The 20,121-nt window shown below is 35.2% G+C and overlaps 1 protein-coding gene across 5 annotated transcripts in view; it reads left to right on the top strand.

The window, feature by feature from the left end:
- The window catches only part of FGFR2 (fibroblast growth factor receptor 2), a 150,558-nt gene that overhangs the window by 78,496 nt on the left and 51,941 nt on the right, over positions 1 to 20,121 (top strand). For all 5 annotated transcript variants that reach the window (XM_029284393.1, XM_015817237.2, XM_015817236.2 and 2 more), the window contains exons 5-6: positions 839 to 1,008; positions 12,628 to 12,751. In XM_029284393.1, coding sequence (XP_029140226.1) covers positions 839 to 1,008; positions 12,628 to 12,751 — 294 coding nt within the window. The remainder of the gene's footprint in view (positions 1 to 838; positions 1,009 to 12,627; positions 12,752 to 20,121) is intronic.

The following is a 20,121-nucleotide window of genomic DNA, read 5'->3' as shown; positions in this document are numbered from 1 at the left end:
GAACGAACTACCCCCCGAGATCCGGACGATTCCGGATCTCTTAACCTTCCGCCGCGCCCTCAAGACATGGCTTTTTCAACAAGCGGGCCTGACCTAGGGTGAGTTTTAAATAGGGACAATTTTTAACGATTTTAAAGAGCCACAGCTACCAATATTTGGGTTTTAATTGGTTTTTAGTAGGGGAAATTTTTTATTTTTTATATGATGTTTTAATATGCTGTGAGCCGCCCTGAGTCCCATGGGGAGAAGGGCGGCATATAAATCCTGTAAAATAAAATAAATAAATAAATAAATAAAATCAAGGCCAATGTTTCAAAAGAAGTGTTGTAAACTCAATTTTAATATAATAGCCTGGTTTTAAGGGAACTTTTGTTTAATTTAAAGCTTAAAGGTGTTTCATTCTTGAACTGTGTTTTAAGTACCTTAAGTCATGAATCATAAATAATAATTTACCTGACATTGGCTAGATCAGGGGTCTTCAAACATGGCCGTTTTATGACTTGTGGACTTTAACTCCCAGAATTCCTCAGCCAGCAACGCTGGCTGAGGAATTCTGGGAGTTGAAGTCCACAAGTCATAAAAGGGCCAAGTCTGAAGACCCCTGGGCTAGATTTTTGTCTAGGTACACACTGAAATTTCTAAGGTTGTCAATATCCTATGTGAGTTGTCAGAGATAAAATAAATCAACAGTGTAAAATATCAGTGTGACTTCTTAAAGTCTCATGTCTCATTGGAATTTCATTAATTTGGGAAGTTTCTGGCCCGGAATTTATAGAATCCAGTTTATAGAAATTGAATAATTTTTTTCTCCTTTCTCTCTTCATTTTTTTTAAAATAGAAGGACCTATATGGACACACACTGACAAAATGGAGAAGCGCTTACATGCTGTTCCAGCAGCTAACACAGTCAAATTCCGTTGTCCAGCTGCAGGAAACCCCCTACCAACCATGAGATGGTTAAAAAATGGGAAAGAATTTAAGCAAGAGCACCGAATTGGTGGATATAAGGTAAGAGGTTTGTTTATGACAGTACTTTTCAAGACACTTATATATATATATAAGAGATCTGCGAGACTACGATGATCAGAAAATTTTCATTGTTTCCTCTTGGGTTGGCATTGTGTGATTTGCCTAATTTACAACTGAACTGGCTCATCATATGTAAATCCTGATTGATCATGTTCCAAAATTTTTAGTCAGACTTTAAGCCTGTCTGATGAAGCCATGGCAACTTTGGATGTTCGTGAAAATCTTGCCATAGATAAGGTGAAATGTTCATGCATAAAATATTGCAGTATGTTGGAAACTCACATTCCATACCATGTAACCTGATCAAATGTATTATTTTATGTTCTGCACACCTGTTGATAGGGTTTCTCTGTGTGTCCCAACAGAAATAATCTGTGGTACATCCATTGGTATTTAGCTACCCTTGAAAGAAGGGCAATATCCAATGATCACATACATAACTTTGTATGTAGAAAGGCTCTGTTATGCCCTACTAAATGGCATCCCCATTCTTTTGAGGCATCACAAAATGGTTGTTAAAGTACTTCTGGCCAATCATATGAGAAGCCAAACAATGCCCTGGTTGCAACCACCAATCGTTTTACTTTTAATGATTGTCTGTGAGGCTCAGATAAATTTATTGGAAATTCACATTGTGCATGGAGTAGATAATTTACTTTGTAGAATGTTATCTGCAAATAGGGTAGAGTGCCTGGCAGAAGCCAAGGAATGTATTGGCCAGTATATTGTTTCTCTGTGTTATTCACAGGGATTCTGTTCTATCTTGTGCCAGTTTGTGTATGTGGGTTTGGGGTGTGTGTGTGTGTGTGTGTGTGTATTGATTTCTGATCCTGTAAACTACCTAGTCTTTGGAAGTTGAGCAGTATATAAATTTAATAAATGTGAATGTTCATGCTAATATGAATCCTGGTAGCAGAAATAGGAATGATCAATTTTAAAATATAAAAGAGTTGTTGGCAGTCAGTGCAGACAACTAGATGGACCATAATTTTGATTCAGTATATGGCTGAATTCGTGCAATGTACTTCTTTTTGCTATGCTTCCAACTGAATTCAGATCTCACATTTCAAGTCCCTCTTGGCTGATAAGGATCTCATTTGTAGTTACATTTATGAAGTAGATGTTGTGTGCCTTCACCTGGAGCGTTTTACTTGTTTTCTGTTTATAGATTTTGTAAAGCCAAATGATCAAAAATCCAAATCTATTGTAACTAGTGACTTTCTGGTTTTAAGAATTTAATGATAAAGCAAAAAAGGAAATAAATTAGAACTTGGCAGTAACATTCAATAAAGTGTACTTAGCAGTTTGTACTTTTGAGCTATGGCACTCAGGAATATTCCAATTTGGAGAGATAGAGTAGAGCAAAAAACGTAGAGCTTGGTGACAGAATCACAGAATAAAAGAGCAGGAAAACTATTTTATGAATTTTATGGCCTGTGAAATAGATGTGGGAAACAAAGTTTTGAGGGAAAGTAATCACAATTACTTAAGATCCTTGCTTGAAATTTTCATAGCATCAGATTAGTCATCTCTCTTTAATTTCTGAGTTACTGATTAGAAGAATTAGCTAGACTGTCAAGAAAATGCAGGGTTAAACTGAGGTCAGGATTAAAAAAAAAGTATTTAGTCAAATTGCTTTTCTTCAATTACTTTCATGTTGCCTGCATAAAGAAAAAAAGAAGAAGCAAAGAATGTGCCCTAGAAATCCTTTTTAGTTTTAGTTACAGAGGCTGTGCATGGGGTCAAGAGGGAGGCAAAGGATGAAAACAGCTTTGTATCATTTCAACGGAAGCCCAAGCCTCTTGTATGCGCATTGTGATACTACACATACATATGAAATGGTTGGAACTTGCACTGGGATAGTACAATACTCAAATTATGAAAGCAGAATCATGAACACCTATTATTATTATTATTATTATTATTATTATTATTATTATTATTATTATTTATTAAATTTATATACCGCCCTATCTCCCTTACGGGACTCAGGGCGGTGAACAGGCGATACTAAAAACCACGATAAATATATACAAGTTTCTGTTCTAAAATCAAATTAAATAACAGGCCTGCTCTAAAAACACCCCATACAAAACCCCCACTAAAACATAATCAAACTACGCCAGGCCGGCCGCACGGAATAGATGGGCCTTCAGGGCTCGGTGAAAAAGGCGCAGGTCCGCAACTGTACGTAGGTCGGGGGGTAGGTCATTCCAGAGGGCAGGAGCTGCCACAGAGAAGGCTCTCCCCCTGGGGGTCGCCAGCCGGCATTGTCTGGCCGACGGCACTCTAAGGAGGCCCTCTCTGTGGGAGCGGACTGGTCGAAGGGAGGTGTTTGGTAGGAGGCGGTCTTGCAAATACCTAGGTCCATTGCCATGGAGCGCTTTAAAAGTTGTTACTAACACCTTGAAGCACACCCGGAAGGCCACTGGCAGCCAGTGCAGCTCGCGCAGGAGAGGTGTTACATGTTGGCTCAGGAATTCTGGGAGTTGAAGTCCACGAGTCATAAAAGAGCCAAGGTTGCCTAGCCCTGACCTATACAATGGTTGTTATTCTTATAAAGACAATGGTTGTCCCTGTGACCTGCTCTCCTTGGTAACTAATCAATACTCAGGAGTACTGACCAAATACTCTGTGGCTTGGCTGGCTGGCGTGTTTGCAGGACAATTTCATGTGGTACTTGCTGAAATTAGTGCATTGGCTGCTTCTGCTGAAGAATGGGAGTTGAAATTGTGAACAGAGCCTGGAACTGATTTGGAGTCATCTGAAACCTCTTTTTTTCTCCTGATATTAGAAGAAATGTCTGATTGCTGTAACAGGCTTGATGGAGTCTTGGCAGTGAACTGTTATTGGAAAGGGTGGGGGTGAGGCATACTGTATCTTAGAAGGAGCCTAATTTATGGTTATAAACCCTAATTTAGGGTTGTATGAGCTGAAATTGGGGCTGGAGTTGAGAAACAAGTTGAACCTGTAGGTGTGGAAGAGTTGCTAACTTAGTTTACCCCTTTCCTGGATCTTTGGTATTTGGAATGATACAGAATTATATGGTTGGAAGGGACCTTACATGTCTTCTAGTCCAGCCCTCTATATTGCTATCATGTCTTCCTCAGCTTTCTCTTCTCTTTGCAAAAATAAAGTTTCTTTAGTTGTTCATCATAACGATTTAGACTCCCTAGCTCTTATCATCTTCACTGCTTTTCTCTGCCCTCTTTCTAGGACTTCAGCACCTTTTTTCTATTGTGGTGACCAGAACTGGATCCAGTATTCCAGTATGATATAGAATGGTACTATCACTATCTTGATTCTATCCCTATGATGATGCAAGAAGACTGTGTTGGGGGTGTTTGGCAGTTGCACCACACTGCTGACTTACCCTTAAGCTCACCCTTAAGCGGTGGTCCATCAGGACACCTAGATGTCTTGAAACTGTAAGGATATGTTTATCATAGGAGAGAGTGAAGAGAGGAATCCAGCTCATTCTGAGCCGCATAGAAGTTCTTCATCTATGCTGCGGATGGGGCAGCTATGTCAGACGTTTGAAGGGGGATTGCATAAAGTCTACTCTTTGATCTGTGGCCAAAACAAGCAAGCAAATAAACAAATGTCATTAATGATATATACTGCATAAGGTAGCTTTTTACCTGACTTATACTGAGACAAATGATCCGATTTCAATTTAGCTTGCTTCCTAAGATATACAAATATCAGCCTTTTGCTTGATTCTGTTGCTCTGGTTATTCAGACTACTAAACTATTAAGCTAGACCACTGAATATTTTCCTTGAGTATGGTTTCATTGCTTTTATGCTTTGTCCTTTTAATTTGCCTTGTCCTGAAGCCTTGGTTTCTTTTTTTTTATCTCCCAGAAATTTCTACCTTTTTTTCCTGCATTGTCAGGGTACAATTATTTCCTTATCCTTTCTCCTTAATAAAAGGAGAAATTGTGAAAAATCCATAGATCTGGTAAAGGATTTTTGAAACTCAACTGCCAACTGCCCTTAAGGATTCTTATTATATGCCAATATATATTTGTACATAAATATATTGTATCAGTTGGTAAACCTACAATAGCTAGTCATTTTAGCTGTTTATTGACCTCCATGGTTTCCATACTACAATACAACATAGGCTCCTATCACAAATCTGGGAAACTCTCAAATTTGCCAGTTGCAAATGTAAAAGGAAACAAGCATTGTAATATTTTTTTTCCTCTGTGGCCATATTTTCTAAAGCTTTTCCAAGGTGTGCAAATGTTGCACATGGATGTTAATTAATGAAATAGACATTTATATCTACATTTGCTTACATCATAAAGTGTGAGAGGGCACCTGGGAACAGCTTCTGTATTTCCAAGTACTGAAAAGCATAAATGAATTGGTTACCATTCAGTGTGAGCCACTTGTCTTATGGATAACAGGGTAAATTCAAACCAATTAAGGGAATCAAACTTATACTGAATATGCCTCTTGACTGATTCTTATCAGCAAATGTTTGTTAACTGATTTCAATTCAAATAAACATATACACATATACATATACACACATGTTGCTTTCAATGGAATATGAATATTCTTAAACTTTAGAGGATAATGTGGAAACATCATACTATGTATTTAATTTTAACTTATAAACTGCCTCAAGTCTTAGGAGCTGTATGTTATACAAAATTTAGATATACATGTGTATGTATGTATGTGTGTGTGTGTGTGTGTATACATACATACATACATACATACATACACACATACATACACATTTCCATATGTATAAGCGTGCAAAGAATGAAGAAACATTTGTCTGGGGCATTATCAACAAAAGAGGGAAATTTGGAAAGAAAAAGTAGTGAGTACCTCCATATATTTTTATAGGTATGTGATATTTCTAGAAAATGTATTTATAAACCATATAAACCATGTATTTATAATACCTATAAAAAGATACAGTACATCTGAAGTTACAATGACAATGATATTACAATTCTAGTTACTCACGTGTTTGCTGCTTCATTCCCCCCCCTTATTCTTCTCCTGCATATCCCGCTTTTTGTTTTGTCAAAGAAGCTATAAGAAAACTTCCTTATAATTCCCTCGTTTAGTTCAGCCTGTCCCTCTAGAAGGCAACATTCTTTAAAATATGGTGGCCTCATAATGATAGATTTATTTATTTCCTTATTTTTGTTTGATTACTCTCCCATTTCAGGATGAAAAATACAAATAACTGCTACCGGGAAGTATTAATTTTTCTGCAGACAGTGACTTTGCCTGTTTTTTTAAACATTTGGAAACTCTTAGGTTTTCCAAGATACATGCCGAGGTCATATTACAAAGGACTGCTGTTTTCTTTCTCTTCCAAGTTGATGTGTGCAATTCTGTCCACACCATCGCCTTACACACAAGACTGCATGTCTGTTGGAGAATTTCTATGCTCCTTTCTCTCCCTGCCCCCTCCCCCCATCTATGTGGAATTTAGCAAGATAATGTACAGGACTAAAAGTGAACTATTCTTTCTACTTTCCCACCTCCCAGAAAGTAAATTCAGTCTATCAGTTTCTACTGTGGTATTAAAAAGGGTGTTTGTTTCCACAGCTGTATTTTGATAAGTTATGTTACCACAACCCTTTTGCCCACTAAACTTTAGCTTGGATAAATACCTGATAGTTTTCAATAGGTAGATAAAAAATTGTAAGAGCCACATACTTTGTAGAAAGTCAGGCTTTTAAGAAGATTCTTTTTATATATACTGCACTGCTTGATTGTGGTTCTAATAATCTTTCATGTTGTTTCTGGGCAGAAAGTAACATTAAATCCAAGGTAGAGAGATTAAGCGTGATAAAAATGTATACACAATATATGTGACAAGTAGTATAATCCCATATATTGTCACTAAGTCACCTTAAATTCAGTTGGATTTACTGGTGGAGGGTGTGTTTAATGTCACTTTATCCTATCTACAGTATACCTGTAAGACCCTTTTATTCAACCATTTCTCTGTGTAAAAAAAAAAAATCTTATTCTGAAGTTTCATCATTACACTCATACACACACGTCTGTGCTCAAAATAGTATAAAAATTTCATTTTACCTTTAAATTTTATCTTTGCTTGCTTTCATCAATCCTCACGACAATGCTATATAACTGAGTCTGATGTTAATCTAAATAGGGAGATAGGAGATAAATGTACCATCTCCATGTTCTTAACATGATATAGCATTACAGATAGTCCTCGACTTACAACCACAGTTGAACCCAAAATTTCTTTTACTAAGTGAGACATTTGTTAAGTGAGTTTTGCCCCATTCTATGACCTTTCTTGCCACCGTTGTTAAAGGGATCACTGCAGTTGTTAAGTTAGTAACATGTTTGTTAAGTGAATCTGGCTTCCCCATTGACTTTGCTTGTCAGAAGGTTGCAAAAGGGGATTACATGAGCTTGGGACACCACAAACCCTCATAAATATGAGTCAGTTGCCAAGCAACTGAATTTTGATCACATGATCATGGGGATGCTACAATGGTTATAAATGTGAAAAACAGTCGTAAGTCATGTATTTCAGTGCTGTTGTAACTTTGAATGGTTGCTAAATGAACTGTTGTAAGTTGAGGATTATCTGTACTTTGCCTAATGCCATTTTTTTCAAGCTTAGGTTTACGTAAGAAATTGAAAACAAGGATTGAAATTAGAAATAGGATTTTTTTTTAGAAAGCCTAGTTAAAATCAACTTTGCAAATCTTTTTTTGTGCAGCCATAACATGCACTTTTCTAGGAAAGCTGGGCTGACTTTATTCTAATTATTAAGCTCTGAGATATTTTGGAGTCAGGTAAGGCAAATCATAAGGAGGAGATGTTGAGAAGTTCCTTGGCAATGTGATACAATATTTGACAAATGTAAAATATATACTCTTAGCTACCTGAATAAGTTCTATTATCTGAAGTTCGAGTTACCAAAATGAACTGAGCTCAAGACTTGTCCAAATCAGATAAGGGGATCAGAGTATCCTCCTCTCCCACCTTTCCCCTTTTTAATTAAAACATTTGTCTGTTCTTCCAGTCTGTCAGGCAAAGGGCAAATGTCACAGTATGATACAATATTGTTAGCTTTGTAAATAGGCTAATTGTCCTGTTGCTGCTCATGGTCTTGTCTCCAGCTGATTCAGATACATCTCTCGGCCTTAAAGTTTTCATTCTTCTTTTTATGATATGTATTCTTATTTTTATAGTTTTTTAATTGAATAGGTATCTATTAGGATACTACAAAATCATAAGGAAGAGGGATGATATCAATGCCAAATCCCAGAAACAGAATGTTGAAATGAGCTATATGTAAATATCAAAACAGAATTCTGTAAGAGTTCTTTAAACCTGCAGCCTGCATTTATGAAGACCGTGGCATGAATAGCTTATGCCCAACTATCCGCCTTGTTTTCTCTCTCCTACACACATATCTGGTGTGAACATGTAACAGAGAGAGATACAATGCAAACATCATTAGTTGCTGCCATGTCATTCAAATAATTTTTTCTTGTACAGTGTCCTGTGCCTGATCCACCTCCTTCTTCTTTTTTTTCTCCTCACAGGTGGAGAGTTTGCTTTAAAAAGCTATCTCTTCCTGACTGCTTCCCCCCCCCCCCAACATAGTGAGTCCCTAAAAAGTGCCAACCACAAGTAACAAGCCCAATTCCCTGACCTTAATTAGTTGATTAGAACCTCTGGGTAGTGGTGTTACTACCTGAAACTGATCAGACTTTAATCGGTTTCACACCAAAAGCTTTTATTGTCAGGCACACTAAATTTGGTTGTAAATATACACATTGGTCACTAAATATTTTTTTTAAATTATTATTACTATTGTAATTGTGAATGGTTGCTAAACAAGATTAACTGCTAAATGAGGAGTGTCTACAGTATGTACTTCTGAGTATATTGACATCAAAATTGTATGAAAATTCTATCATCTCTGTATCTCTATCATTGCATTTTTGAGGAACCGTTTTCAGATTGCAGTTTGCACCATTCACATTTAGTATTATGCTAAGGAAAGACTGATCTCCTAGTCAATGACACCCATATTTTCTATGAATGCCAGGCTATTTTGACTTCCATGTAATATCACAGAGCATTTAAGAAACTGAAAGTTTTAGAAGAAAGTAATGCAGAAAGATTAAAAGTAGAATTAACGCTGCTTAATCTTGGTGAAGTGCTGAGCTTGTTATATTTGAGGATTGATTAACTGATTAACAGCTTGGCTCTGTATTAACATTGCTGTCAGTTAAAAAAAAAGATATATCTTATTAGGGTTTTATCTTGACAACAAGTAGGCTAGCTTGACAAATTATAAATATAATTTCTTTACAGGCATCATAAACATTTTGCAGGAAAATAAATATTAGGCATGCTAGAGATAGGTTTAAGCTGTGAACCAAAGTAGAGGAAAAGTATTAGTCTTATTGAGCACTCTCAGCAAAAATCCATGTTATGCACAAGGCAAGTGATGGCATTATCTTCCAAACCTTGGAATAATCTCTTGCTCAGGTCACAGCCTGTTTTCTTATTTTTATACTAGATACAGCAAAGAAATCAGATTTGTCTTGGGTATTAGTTATCAAAAAATATCTTACAGGAGAAAATGCATTCTGGAACTATTCTGTAATCCCTGAAGTAGGTGTGAAAATGTGACCAGACATGTTTAGCTGCTGATAATAAAAGATTGTGTTTGGATCATAGTTCAGATCTCTCTTTAGTCATATATAGTTTGAGTAATCCAGCCGTAGAAGCTTTGGGATGCCTATACTATACTAACTTTGTCTATGTTAGTAGTATGGACAACAGCTTAAAATTGAGTTGTTTAAAACAGCTGGAGGGCAGCAAATTGCCAATTCCATATCCAGGCCAAGGAAAGCAATCTTATAATATCTGAATAATTATGATTTCCCCCCCAGAAGTTGCTAATTTTTTCTTCTTGATTCTGATGGGACATGTATTATAATTTAAGAATGACTTTCTGATTATTAATTTATTTATGTAGAACATTTATGTAACATTCCTGCTCAAACTGTAATTTTTGAAACAGTCTTAAAGATGAAAAGCGAGGTGCTGTTTCATGAGGTCTCTCTATAGTTTCATACTGATATTGGGAAAAGTAGGAATTAGTTAACATTGCAGTCAACAACCCCCTTGATAGTATAGAGATAAGTTTAAGTTAACCCACTCAGAATGAATTTCATACAATCAAACTCTTTTTGGGGAGACTTGTCATAAAGACTAAATGTATCACTGGAGCAGGGCCAGTAAGAATGCTTTAGAAATGCTTCATAAACCAAATTAAAAGTTACTATATTGAAAGAAGATTTATAGATATTGAACAACAAGCATTATGAAAGTATTAGATCTATGAAACTTAAATTACCGTAATTTGTTTTTCTGTTAAGTCTTATGACCTGGCTTCTTGTAAACTTTGGCTCTTTGGAGTGTGCAGTATTTATGGAAGCAATAATAATGGTGTCAGACTACATCTTGCCTGTATTTTAGACTATATAAGTAGCACACTACTATGGAAGTATAATGTATGGCAGCCCAGTATATAAAAACTAGCAAAAACTTTTAGATGTAGTGAGAAATAGTTGTCACTCACCTGAAATATTTTCCAGTATACTTATGCTCCTATAGATTTTGTGCCAGGATATTTGGATTTAGTGCACAGAGTAAGCTTGAAGAGTGTGGTGGTGCAGTGGTTAGAATGCAGTATTGCAGGCTAACTCTGCTCACTGCCAGGAGTTCGATTCTGACTGACTCAAGGTTGACTCAGGTTTCCATCCTTCCAAGGCCTATAAAATAAGGACCCAGATTGTTGGTGGCAATATGCTGACTCTGTAAACTATTTAGAGAGGGCTGTAAAGCACCATGAAGTGTATATACTGTAAATCTGACTCTAAGTGCTATTGTTAGTGCTATTGCTATTCTTGCTTTTGAAATCATGGCCTTGCATATTCTTTCATTATTCTGAGTTGCTGCAGCAGGGAGATGAGTGTATCAAGTTCTGTCACTTTTGTTTCATCCCTTGTGTAATGCTGCATGCACCCAATTCATCTACTCCATCCAGATTCATTGTACATGGATTCAGTCAAGAGAATTCCCCTGAATAATTGCTAGTGACTTGGCTTAAATTTCATGTACAAAGAATATATGCATGGTTTATGGACTCCTTATATCTAAATCTTCTTTACTTGATTGTAGGTAAACTCTTTTAACTATTTACCTTACATTTGTACAATCTGAGTCAGAGAAGGAAAGATAGACCTACTGCAGAAACAGTGCTTATTAAAAATCAAGCCTTTGATTGTTCACTAACTATTTCCTGGTGCTTAATAAGAAGCTAAAATGTATAAAGTAAACCCAAGATTAATGTTATAAAGACAATCATTATCTTTTATTCAGAATCTATTATATTCATAAGTGTGAAAAAAGATGTATAAATAAAAAAGAACCTTTCTTTTCAATCCCTTCAAGCTTCAAAGTATTATGACTAAGTTCCAGCAGCATATATGTCAAAGAAGTCATATATAAAAAGTATATTATAGGAAAATTCCGAATAAGGACAAAAATGTCCTACACTATAGAAACTTTAATAAAAGACAAAGATATGGTATTATCTTCAGTAACTAGTAGAAATTACTGGGGTTGGAACAGAAGCAGAAATTCTCTAGTAATATTTTTGTTTGCTTTGAATCTTGGCTTTATATTGAAGTCAGGGCACATTGGAGGATGATCCATGATATTTTATGAGCACTTTTGGGAAGTAGAAACTCTTTTATGAGTTGGAGAATACTTGACTGATTGCTGTTTTATTCAAAACAAAAACAACCGCTTAAGGCTTGGTCTAGAGAAAATTAGATGCTGAGGAACTGGATTCTGGATCAGCTATTTTCCAGAAATGCAAGATTTTTTATATGCGGCTTTGTTTTTTTGTATAGAGGAAGAGCTGGTCATAATTATTACAGTAAATGAGATTTAATGGATTAATTGGTAGGAAGGAATGCATATTATTGCTGAATGTTGGTTAAATCTGAAATTGTGTCATTTGAATAATAGTACCATTCCACAACATACATCAGTTTTTGACAGTAGTATGAATTTGTAATTACATATATGAGATAAATACAATGTATTTTAGCAAAGTTAAGTACATTGACTGGACTACTTTATATGCAATGGACTTGGTTATTTATCGACATTTATTTAGCAAATTTATATAGCTGGCTATCTCATAGCATGACTTTAGGTGGTATACAATGCCCCAAAACTTTAAAAAAACAACAAAATACTTAAGCATAAATAAAAAATAAAATAAAGTAAAGTAACAGAAAATAAATAAACAGCCAAACATTGAGCAATAAAATGCTTGATTTTTAATAAAAGCCCAGGAAAACAAGAAAACAACTTGACATCACACAACCATCTTGCCAACTTCTCATGGGACCGCCAGAATTGATGGAAAAAAACCCTTATAAGGACTTTTCAGAAAGACAAGCATAGCCTTCTTAATAAGCAGAAATTTAAAAAAAAGTCCTTTTACAAATTCTTTTCTTTTTTTAAAATTCTGTTAGGTACGGAATCAGCACTGGAGTCTTATAATGGAGAGTGTTGTCCCATCAGACAAAGGAAATTACACCTGTATTGTTGAGAATATCCATGGATCCATCAATCACACGTATCACCTTGATGTTGTTGGTAAGTAATCTGCAGTGACTGTAATATATTTTTTTATAAAAGTAAATAGAATTATTTACTTTTGGAATCTAAAGGTATTGTTAATGTGTAGTATAAAAGGCATCAGGCTAGAAACTACAGGACCATGACTTTTAGTCCTGCCTTAGACACAAAGCTTTGAGATAGTCACTTTCTCTCAGCTCTAGGAAGGAGGCAATGGCAAACCACTTCTGAGAAACCTTGCCAAGAAAACTGCAGGGACTTCTCCAGGCAGTCTCCAAGAATTCGACATTTAATGGAAGAAATATATATGGGTGTGTGGATGTGTATTTTGCTTAACTAGTTAATTAACTAGTTAATTGCTTAACTAGCTTACCAAATTCAGGTGCTTGTATTTTTTATAATGAAGGAAATAGAATTTGGGGTTCATAATCTTTCCACCTAAGGGGAATCTGAACTTTTTTGTTTACATGTGGGTTTCTCCCCCAGCATCTTATTAAGATCTATCATTTTGGGTAAAAATATTAATTTTATTGAAATACAGACACTTTCCCCTGAAAATTACATTAAATGACCCAAACAAAAGATCAGTTATGATACAGGAAATGGAGCCCCATTTTTTTTGTAGAAGATACAACACACTTTTAAGAGTAAATTTATAAAAGGTTCTTGGATAGGAAATCAAGTATTGGTTTTGGATCTAGAACAGTTAATATTTTAATACTACAAAATTATGAGTTTAATATGAAAGAGGTTTTAAATTAGGCTGAAATATATTGCATGTTTATTAAAGATGCCATAGAAGATTGGTGTATTATTTCTGGATCTATTTATAGCACTAAGAAGGATTAATGTTTTCTAAAAAATTAATTATTCTTAGTAATTTTGAATTTAGAAAATATGAAGACAAGACTGGAATATAGTTATTCATAAGTACTTAGATAGAAGTAAATATAAAAATAGTAATGAGAACACTTTGGAAATAGTGGAATGGTTTAATTCCATCATTTAAATTAACATCATTTTAATTAAAAGCAGCTTACTGATGCCTGAAAAATAAGTAATCAATCATTTAAAAGCTATATATAATTCTGGGCTAAATTAAAAACCAGCTGAAGAATAAGCACTTTTCCGACATCATTTCAGCTTAGTTCATCCACAAGAAGAAGACTAATAAATGGGCTATGCTCACTTCTGTCAAAGCTCTATAATTCACTGCTCCCACTTCATCATCATGTAAACTGGAATTCTTATTTCTTAAAATTCCTATGTGGCCATAGCTGACTCAAATATAACATTTTAAAAGAATTACAATTACCAAATTATTTTCTAATTCAAGTGACAGTTTTGGGGGAAAGATGCATTCTTTTATTCAGAGCACCCATGAGCTTTTATGTAAAACAAGCTAAGCACTAAGATTCCCAACAAATACTGTGAGTTTTTCCCCCAGTAATTGAGAGTTTCTTCACAAAGGAAAGCAGAATTAAGGACACAGATTTACAGACACACACTGTAATCACCATGCTCCTATGGCTAGTGTTGGGTTGAGAGAGTCTAGGGCAGGGGTAGGCAACCTTGGCTCTTTTATGACTCGTGGACTTCAACTCCAAGAATTCCTGAACCAGCATGGCTGGCTCAGGAATTCTGGGAGTTGAAGTCCACAAGTCATAAAAGAGCCAAGGTTGCGGATCTCCACTTTTGTCACTTCCTTCCTAGTAATTACTCCTTTTAAATGCATCCCTGCAACTTACACCCTGGAACTGAAGGTCTTTTTCCTGTTTTATACTTGTGTTGCATCTTGTTGCCTTCATACATATGAGTACAATTGAGTCACTTATTTTCCACTCTGTTCCCTTTGTAACTTCCCTTTTTCTGCGCTCCAGCAGTGCTTCCCTTTTGTAGTGGCCTCTCCTCTCAGGCTGTGTGCTGTGGATGCAGTTCCTTGTTCTTTCAGGCTGGCTGCATCTTGCAACAACATCTCCATATGGCACCCTGCCCTGATTACTAAAGCCTAGCAGTAGGCACCATGGTCTCTGAATCCTAGCCTACAATAACATTTTTAAATTGACTATTGTGAAACTTTTATCCCGGAGATATTTAGAAATTACTTCATAATGAGAATCAGAATATTAAACCCTGGTCACGATTGGTTCTATACCTTGTTTAAATTTTTCTGAATTTAATTATATATCTTTTTTTTTTGCTATGTATGAGTATAGAAAATAGTAATACAAAACACTATACATATAGACCTAAATGTATACCTTTCCTCTAGTCCAGCCCAATCTTTTTCCATCAGTTGCCAGATTTTTCTTCTTAGTTAACATTTGGCCTAAAATGTTTAGGTCACAGATATTGATTGAGTTAGGTTCTTCCTTCCTTTCTTGATTTTATTGTACATATACTGTATAAAATTCCAATCTGCCAATCTGTTCTCCTTCACATACTCCTACTGTGATTCCCAAACTGTGGATATGAAAAACAATTAACATTAGACATATATATGATGGATATTTTATTAATATTTCCCTGCCATAATGCAAAAATTCATTTTAATCAATTTGCTTATTCTGGAGGGACGGCCAGAATAAGCAAATATTTCCCCCCCTAAGTTTTGTTTTTAAAAAATCAGAGAACTTGATGACTAAATCATTGTTGTTTGAGCACTTGTTTAACAATGTTTATTGAAGGTGCAGTTCCAATGCTTCCAGGAATTATGGTAAATGGCATTCCATGTGACTCTGCCCTGAACAGACCAGCTGTTGAGAAAGCACAACTAAATTATGTTCATTAGCCAGGTGGTAGGTGTGCCCAAAAGCTAGTGAAGAAGGAAACACATGAAGTATATACAACTGTTTACAAAGAATAGTTTTCCCCTTTGTGGGAACACTTTAAAAAGAGTGTGGGTATACATATGAAAGGAATAAAACTATTTCTAAGGCTGTCCTGTTTTACTTTTCAAAACTTTTCACTTATTTAGTGTAACCTGGGTAAATATTTATGTGAAGCCCCTTGCTTATGTGAAGCCCCTTGCCTCTTCTCGGTCTTTGAGGTTTTTCAATGCCTTGCATTCAAGAATATTTGGCCTTTTATTTTTCCTGGCAAAAAATATAGGTGAATCGAGTGAGTGAATGAATGGAATGGTAATGAGACTGATGTCATTTATTGCTATGTCTGCTACTTTAATAGAAAATCATAAAAGTAAACAGGAAAGTCAAGATTTTCCATTATGATTCCTGGTCACTGTGTGTAAAGCTGGCATCATGAGGTCTAAGTTATTGCTCTTGTCCCTTCCTCTTCCTCTCTTCATCCAGAAATGGATTTATTTTCATTTGCAAATCTTGGTTGTTTTGGGAAGGCTAGAACCCAACTCACTTGATAGCGTTATTGTTGTGGAGAAAATAGGAAAGGACTATGAGTTATTTATAAAAATAATAAAGGAGAGATAAAAATAAGTAAATAAATGAATAATGTGGGCACTGGAACATCGTTCCTTTCCACCCTACAATTTCTAGCCTGCAAAACTAGACATATCACTTTTGATTGGTTTCAATTATATCAATGTTTTTCAATCTTGGCCACTTTAAGACATGCGGACAATTCCCAGAATTCTCCAGGTAATATATCCTGTTCCACTATCAGTACCAAGAATCAGTGTGCATCTGTTCAGGCTCTCCAGGGTATTACTGTTGCCTGTCCTGAATCCTACTTTTTACTTTGCTTTTTCCAGAGATCTCTTATGATCCACGCTAGCTGGTTGAATTTAAGTATTATATGATATCACCATAACACTCTGAAATTATGTTACAGTCATGAACATTGTAAAAAGTTAAAATAGCAATGCAGGCACTACCTGCTAAGCTAACATGGTAAAATCAGAATCTTTTAGTCAGATATTTTCAGTGTATAGAGTTACACTGAAAGTAGGTTTTTAAGAGATCGAATATACTTTTACAAACCTAACATTCTGTAATGTCTAGATCACTTCTTTCCCACTATAAACATCCACAGACCTAGTAATTTTTTTTTAAAAAGAGCCTTCCTACTGTTATCCCACCAGTGTATATACTGTTAACTAAATTCAGTCCAGATTGACATAGAAATAAGATTACCGGTAATTTAGTGTGATAAAAATTAACTAAACACAAAAGATTCATTTGTAAATGGTAGTTAGGTAATAGATTTGGGAAAAAGTGTATAGAGGTTTGTTGGGTGAATTTTCCATCATGCATACTATACAACCAACAATATAATTATGGGTTGCTCTGTGGTGAATATATATTACTCAGAAATAGGCCTACACTCAGCAATAAATACACTAGAGGTTGGTCTTGGCCTTGCAAACATTTTTTTTTAAAAAGATTATAAAATAAAAAGCATATTTTGATGCCTGTCGAGGTGTTATTATTCTTTGTAATCATCCAAGACAGCATTCCCCCCCCTTGGAATTCTAGTTTAATTTAAAGCCCATGCTGCTGATAATTTTACCCCAGTTTACCACAGAACTGTATGCAATGTGTGGTTAAAATCATCATTATTACTTGGCACGGCAATACTGTAGGCTAAACACTTCCAGAAAGGAAGATATATCCAACTGGTCATTTGGTGGGTTTTGACATAGCTTTGAAAGCAAAAAGACAAAGAAATTATAGAACATTATGCCAAAACGCAGTGAAGGGAAGTAGCTAGCATCCATTTCAAATACTGCAACAATTTTACATTTGGAAATGAACAGACAACTTAATTACATTTGTAAAAATTATATCTCAGCAATTCACTAGTTTAAGGGCTGATGATCTATGTTAGGTGGTTTAGCTTAAAGCATATACTGTTGCTATTGTTTAGTTATACTTTCATCTTCCTTCTACATGCCTTTTCACTTATTTATAATGACTGGCAGATGAGCATCAAATGATACACACCCCATTTATGATGCTTCTGATATATTTTTTGGGTTTGTTTCTGGCTAAGCTGTTTCTATTCAAAATATTCAACAGCTGAATAGTGCTGTTTTTTATTTTGGTTTATCTTTTTTTTTCAAACGAATTAGCTGCTTTTCAGAACTAATCTCTTTGATATTAACAATAAAGAACAGTATTCAAACATGGCAGTGTATAATTCTAATGTTTCTTACTTCTTGCTACAAGGGAAAATCCCTTATGATATCAGAGAATCTGAAATTCTTCCAGCCGTTCTCTTGCCAGATATTGTCCAAAGGCTAAGGTGGCATTAGACATTATTATCTTGCCTGTAGTAATTTTTGAAAGCCTCACTCTTTCATCTTATGTCTATACCAATAGTTAACAGAAAGTTTCATTAGGAGTATATGTATTAAATATTCTCAGTTGGTAGTTAATATTTGAGGACAAAGCAATTGCATCATAATCTGATCTCTTTTCCAAACATGAATGCAGGAAGAAAAATGGAATGAAAGCAGAATAATCTTGGTTAAAGAAGCAATCTTTAGTTGAAAATTTTAATGACTTTCAGTCACTTTCCTATTTGTGCTGAAGTGAGGATAACCAGTTGTTTCAAGCAGAATGGGTGAATATTTGGCCAGGGTAGAGATCTTTGGGTTCTAGCTTGAAGAGTTCAGTGAAGTAAAACTCATTATTTACTATGTAATGCAGATAGTCCTTGAGTAATGACCATTTATTTAATGATCATTCAAAGTTACAATAGTGCTGAAAAATATAGAGGTAGAATTTTTGTTGTAAAATGTCTTCCACGGAGCTGCACATTATTTGAGGGGTATAAATCAGCTAGCAATTTGCTTAGCAATTAAAAAACCAACAAATTTATGGTGATCCCTTGTTATGGCAACAGAAATACCGGTATGTAGCAAATTTTAGCCAACACATGCAATGTAATTTAGAACAAAATGAGATCCATGTAGTCCAGCATCTTGTTTCTTTTTCTATATAAACTTTTCTATTTACCAAGCTTTATTGGAATATGTTTCACTTGGAACTATTCTGGCATTTAAAAACATTTAGAGATATGTAGGCATTAATTCTTTCTACTCTGGCTATCTCAAGAGTAGAGGTGTACTTTGATAAAAAAAAAAAAAAGGTATGGTTCTTACTGGATAAAATTGTGTTGTTGCCACTCATCCTTATTTCCAGTTAGAAAAAAAATGATTTACAGTATTTAGAGCGGTTTTCCCTAGCCTGATGTAAAGTGTTGGGCCTTAGTGTTTGCTAAACATTACAGGAATTGATCCAAAACACCTGGAGGTACCAAACTATGTTTTGGGAGGAAGGCTTGTTTTAAAATTTGTCTTGGTTTGATATATTGAATACTTAAAGTATTGCTAACATTTGCTTCTTATTTACCTTTACCAGTTCATTTCATGTTGCATATATTTGTTGTTCAGCTAATGTTCTGGCACCAATTTAACTTTCAAGGTGGGACTGTAGTAATGGAAGTTATGACATGCCAAGTTTTACATGTCAGCTTGCTTTGCTTTGCGCTTCCAAATAACTCGATCCACTTTCCACTTTAATTTGGCCATTTTGTTTCTATCAGATGAGCGTTGCCACAGATTTTTTATAGAGTCATGTAGGCCCCAATGCAAAATGTTGCATGCATGCAAAATGTTGAGATTTTCTATGCAATAGATGTTCCCATTGCATTTTGCAGACTGAAGAGAATGCTATGTAAAATGTATATTTAAACTTTGAAAAGTTATGTTAATGTGAGTTGATTTAACATTACCTAGCTGTGCTGGATGATGCCTGGCCTACCAAATGTAGTAGGTACATTTGGAACAAAAAGACTGCCCAATCTTGAGATAGGCCCAAAGAATTATTTGCCCTGAAATTTTAAGAAATGTCAACATAGATCTACAGTGAATATTTAAATATGCACACAACCACTCTGATTCATTTCTTAAAGTAGTACTAAACCAAACTAAAAACTAAAAAAAAAATAACACAAAATTTCATTTTTAATGTGTGCCAATGTGTCCACAGTAAAAAAAAATGACAATTAAGGTTATTTATCTAAAAGAATCAGCAAGTGAATTTGTTAAACCATCTGCACATTTTGAAAGAAAAAATTACTGTAATAAAGACATGATTCCTTGCTTGTGGAACAAAATCTTTCTTCCAACGAATTGAACCACATAAATGTCTCCTGGTTTCTAACCTGATGATAAATTTTGCTTGATGGCATTTACTGCAACTAGTACTTTACTGAAAAGATGTAATTAATTTTCCTCATGATACAATTTCTTCATTGACTATGACACAAGCTATCAGATCTGGTGAAGATATATTTATTTTACTTCACTGCATCCCCTGCCAACCACCATTTTATGTGTGTCACATGAAATTTTGCCTGTATCAACATTTGGTTGGATTGGGAGTAATTTGGGAAATTGAGTTTAT

Source organism: Protobothrops mucrosquamatus, unplaced genomic scaffold (genome assembly GCF_001527695.2).
Source record: "Protobothrops mucrosquamatus isolate PMUCROS unplaced genomic scaffold, P.Mucros_1.0 scaffold566, whole genome shotgun sequence".
NCBI classification, from domain to species: domain Eukaryota; kingdom Metazoa; phylum Chordata; class Lepidosauria; order Squamata; family Viperidae; genus Protobothrops; species Protobothrops mucrosquamatus.
The sequence above is the reverse complement of the archived record's forward strand: the minus strand, read 5'-3'. Positions and strand labels throughout refer to the sequence as shown.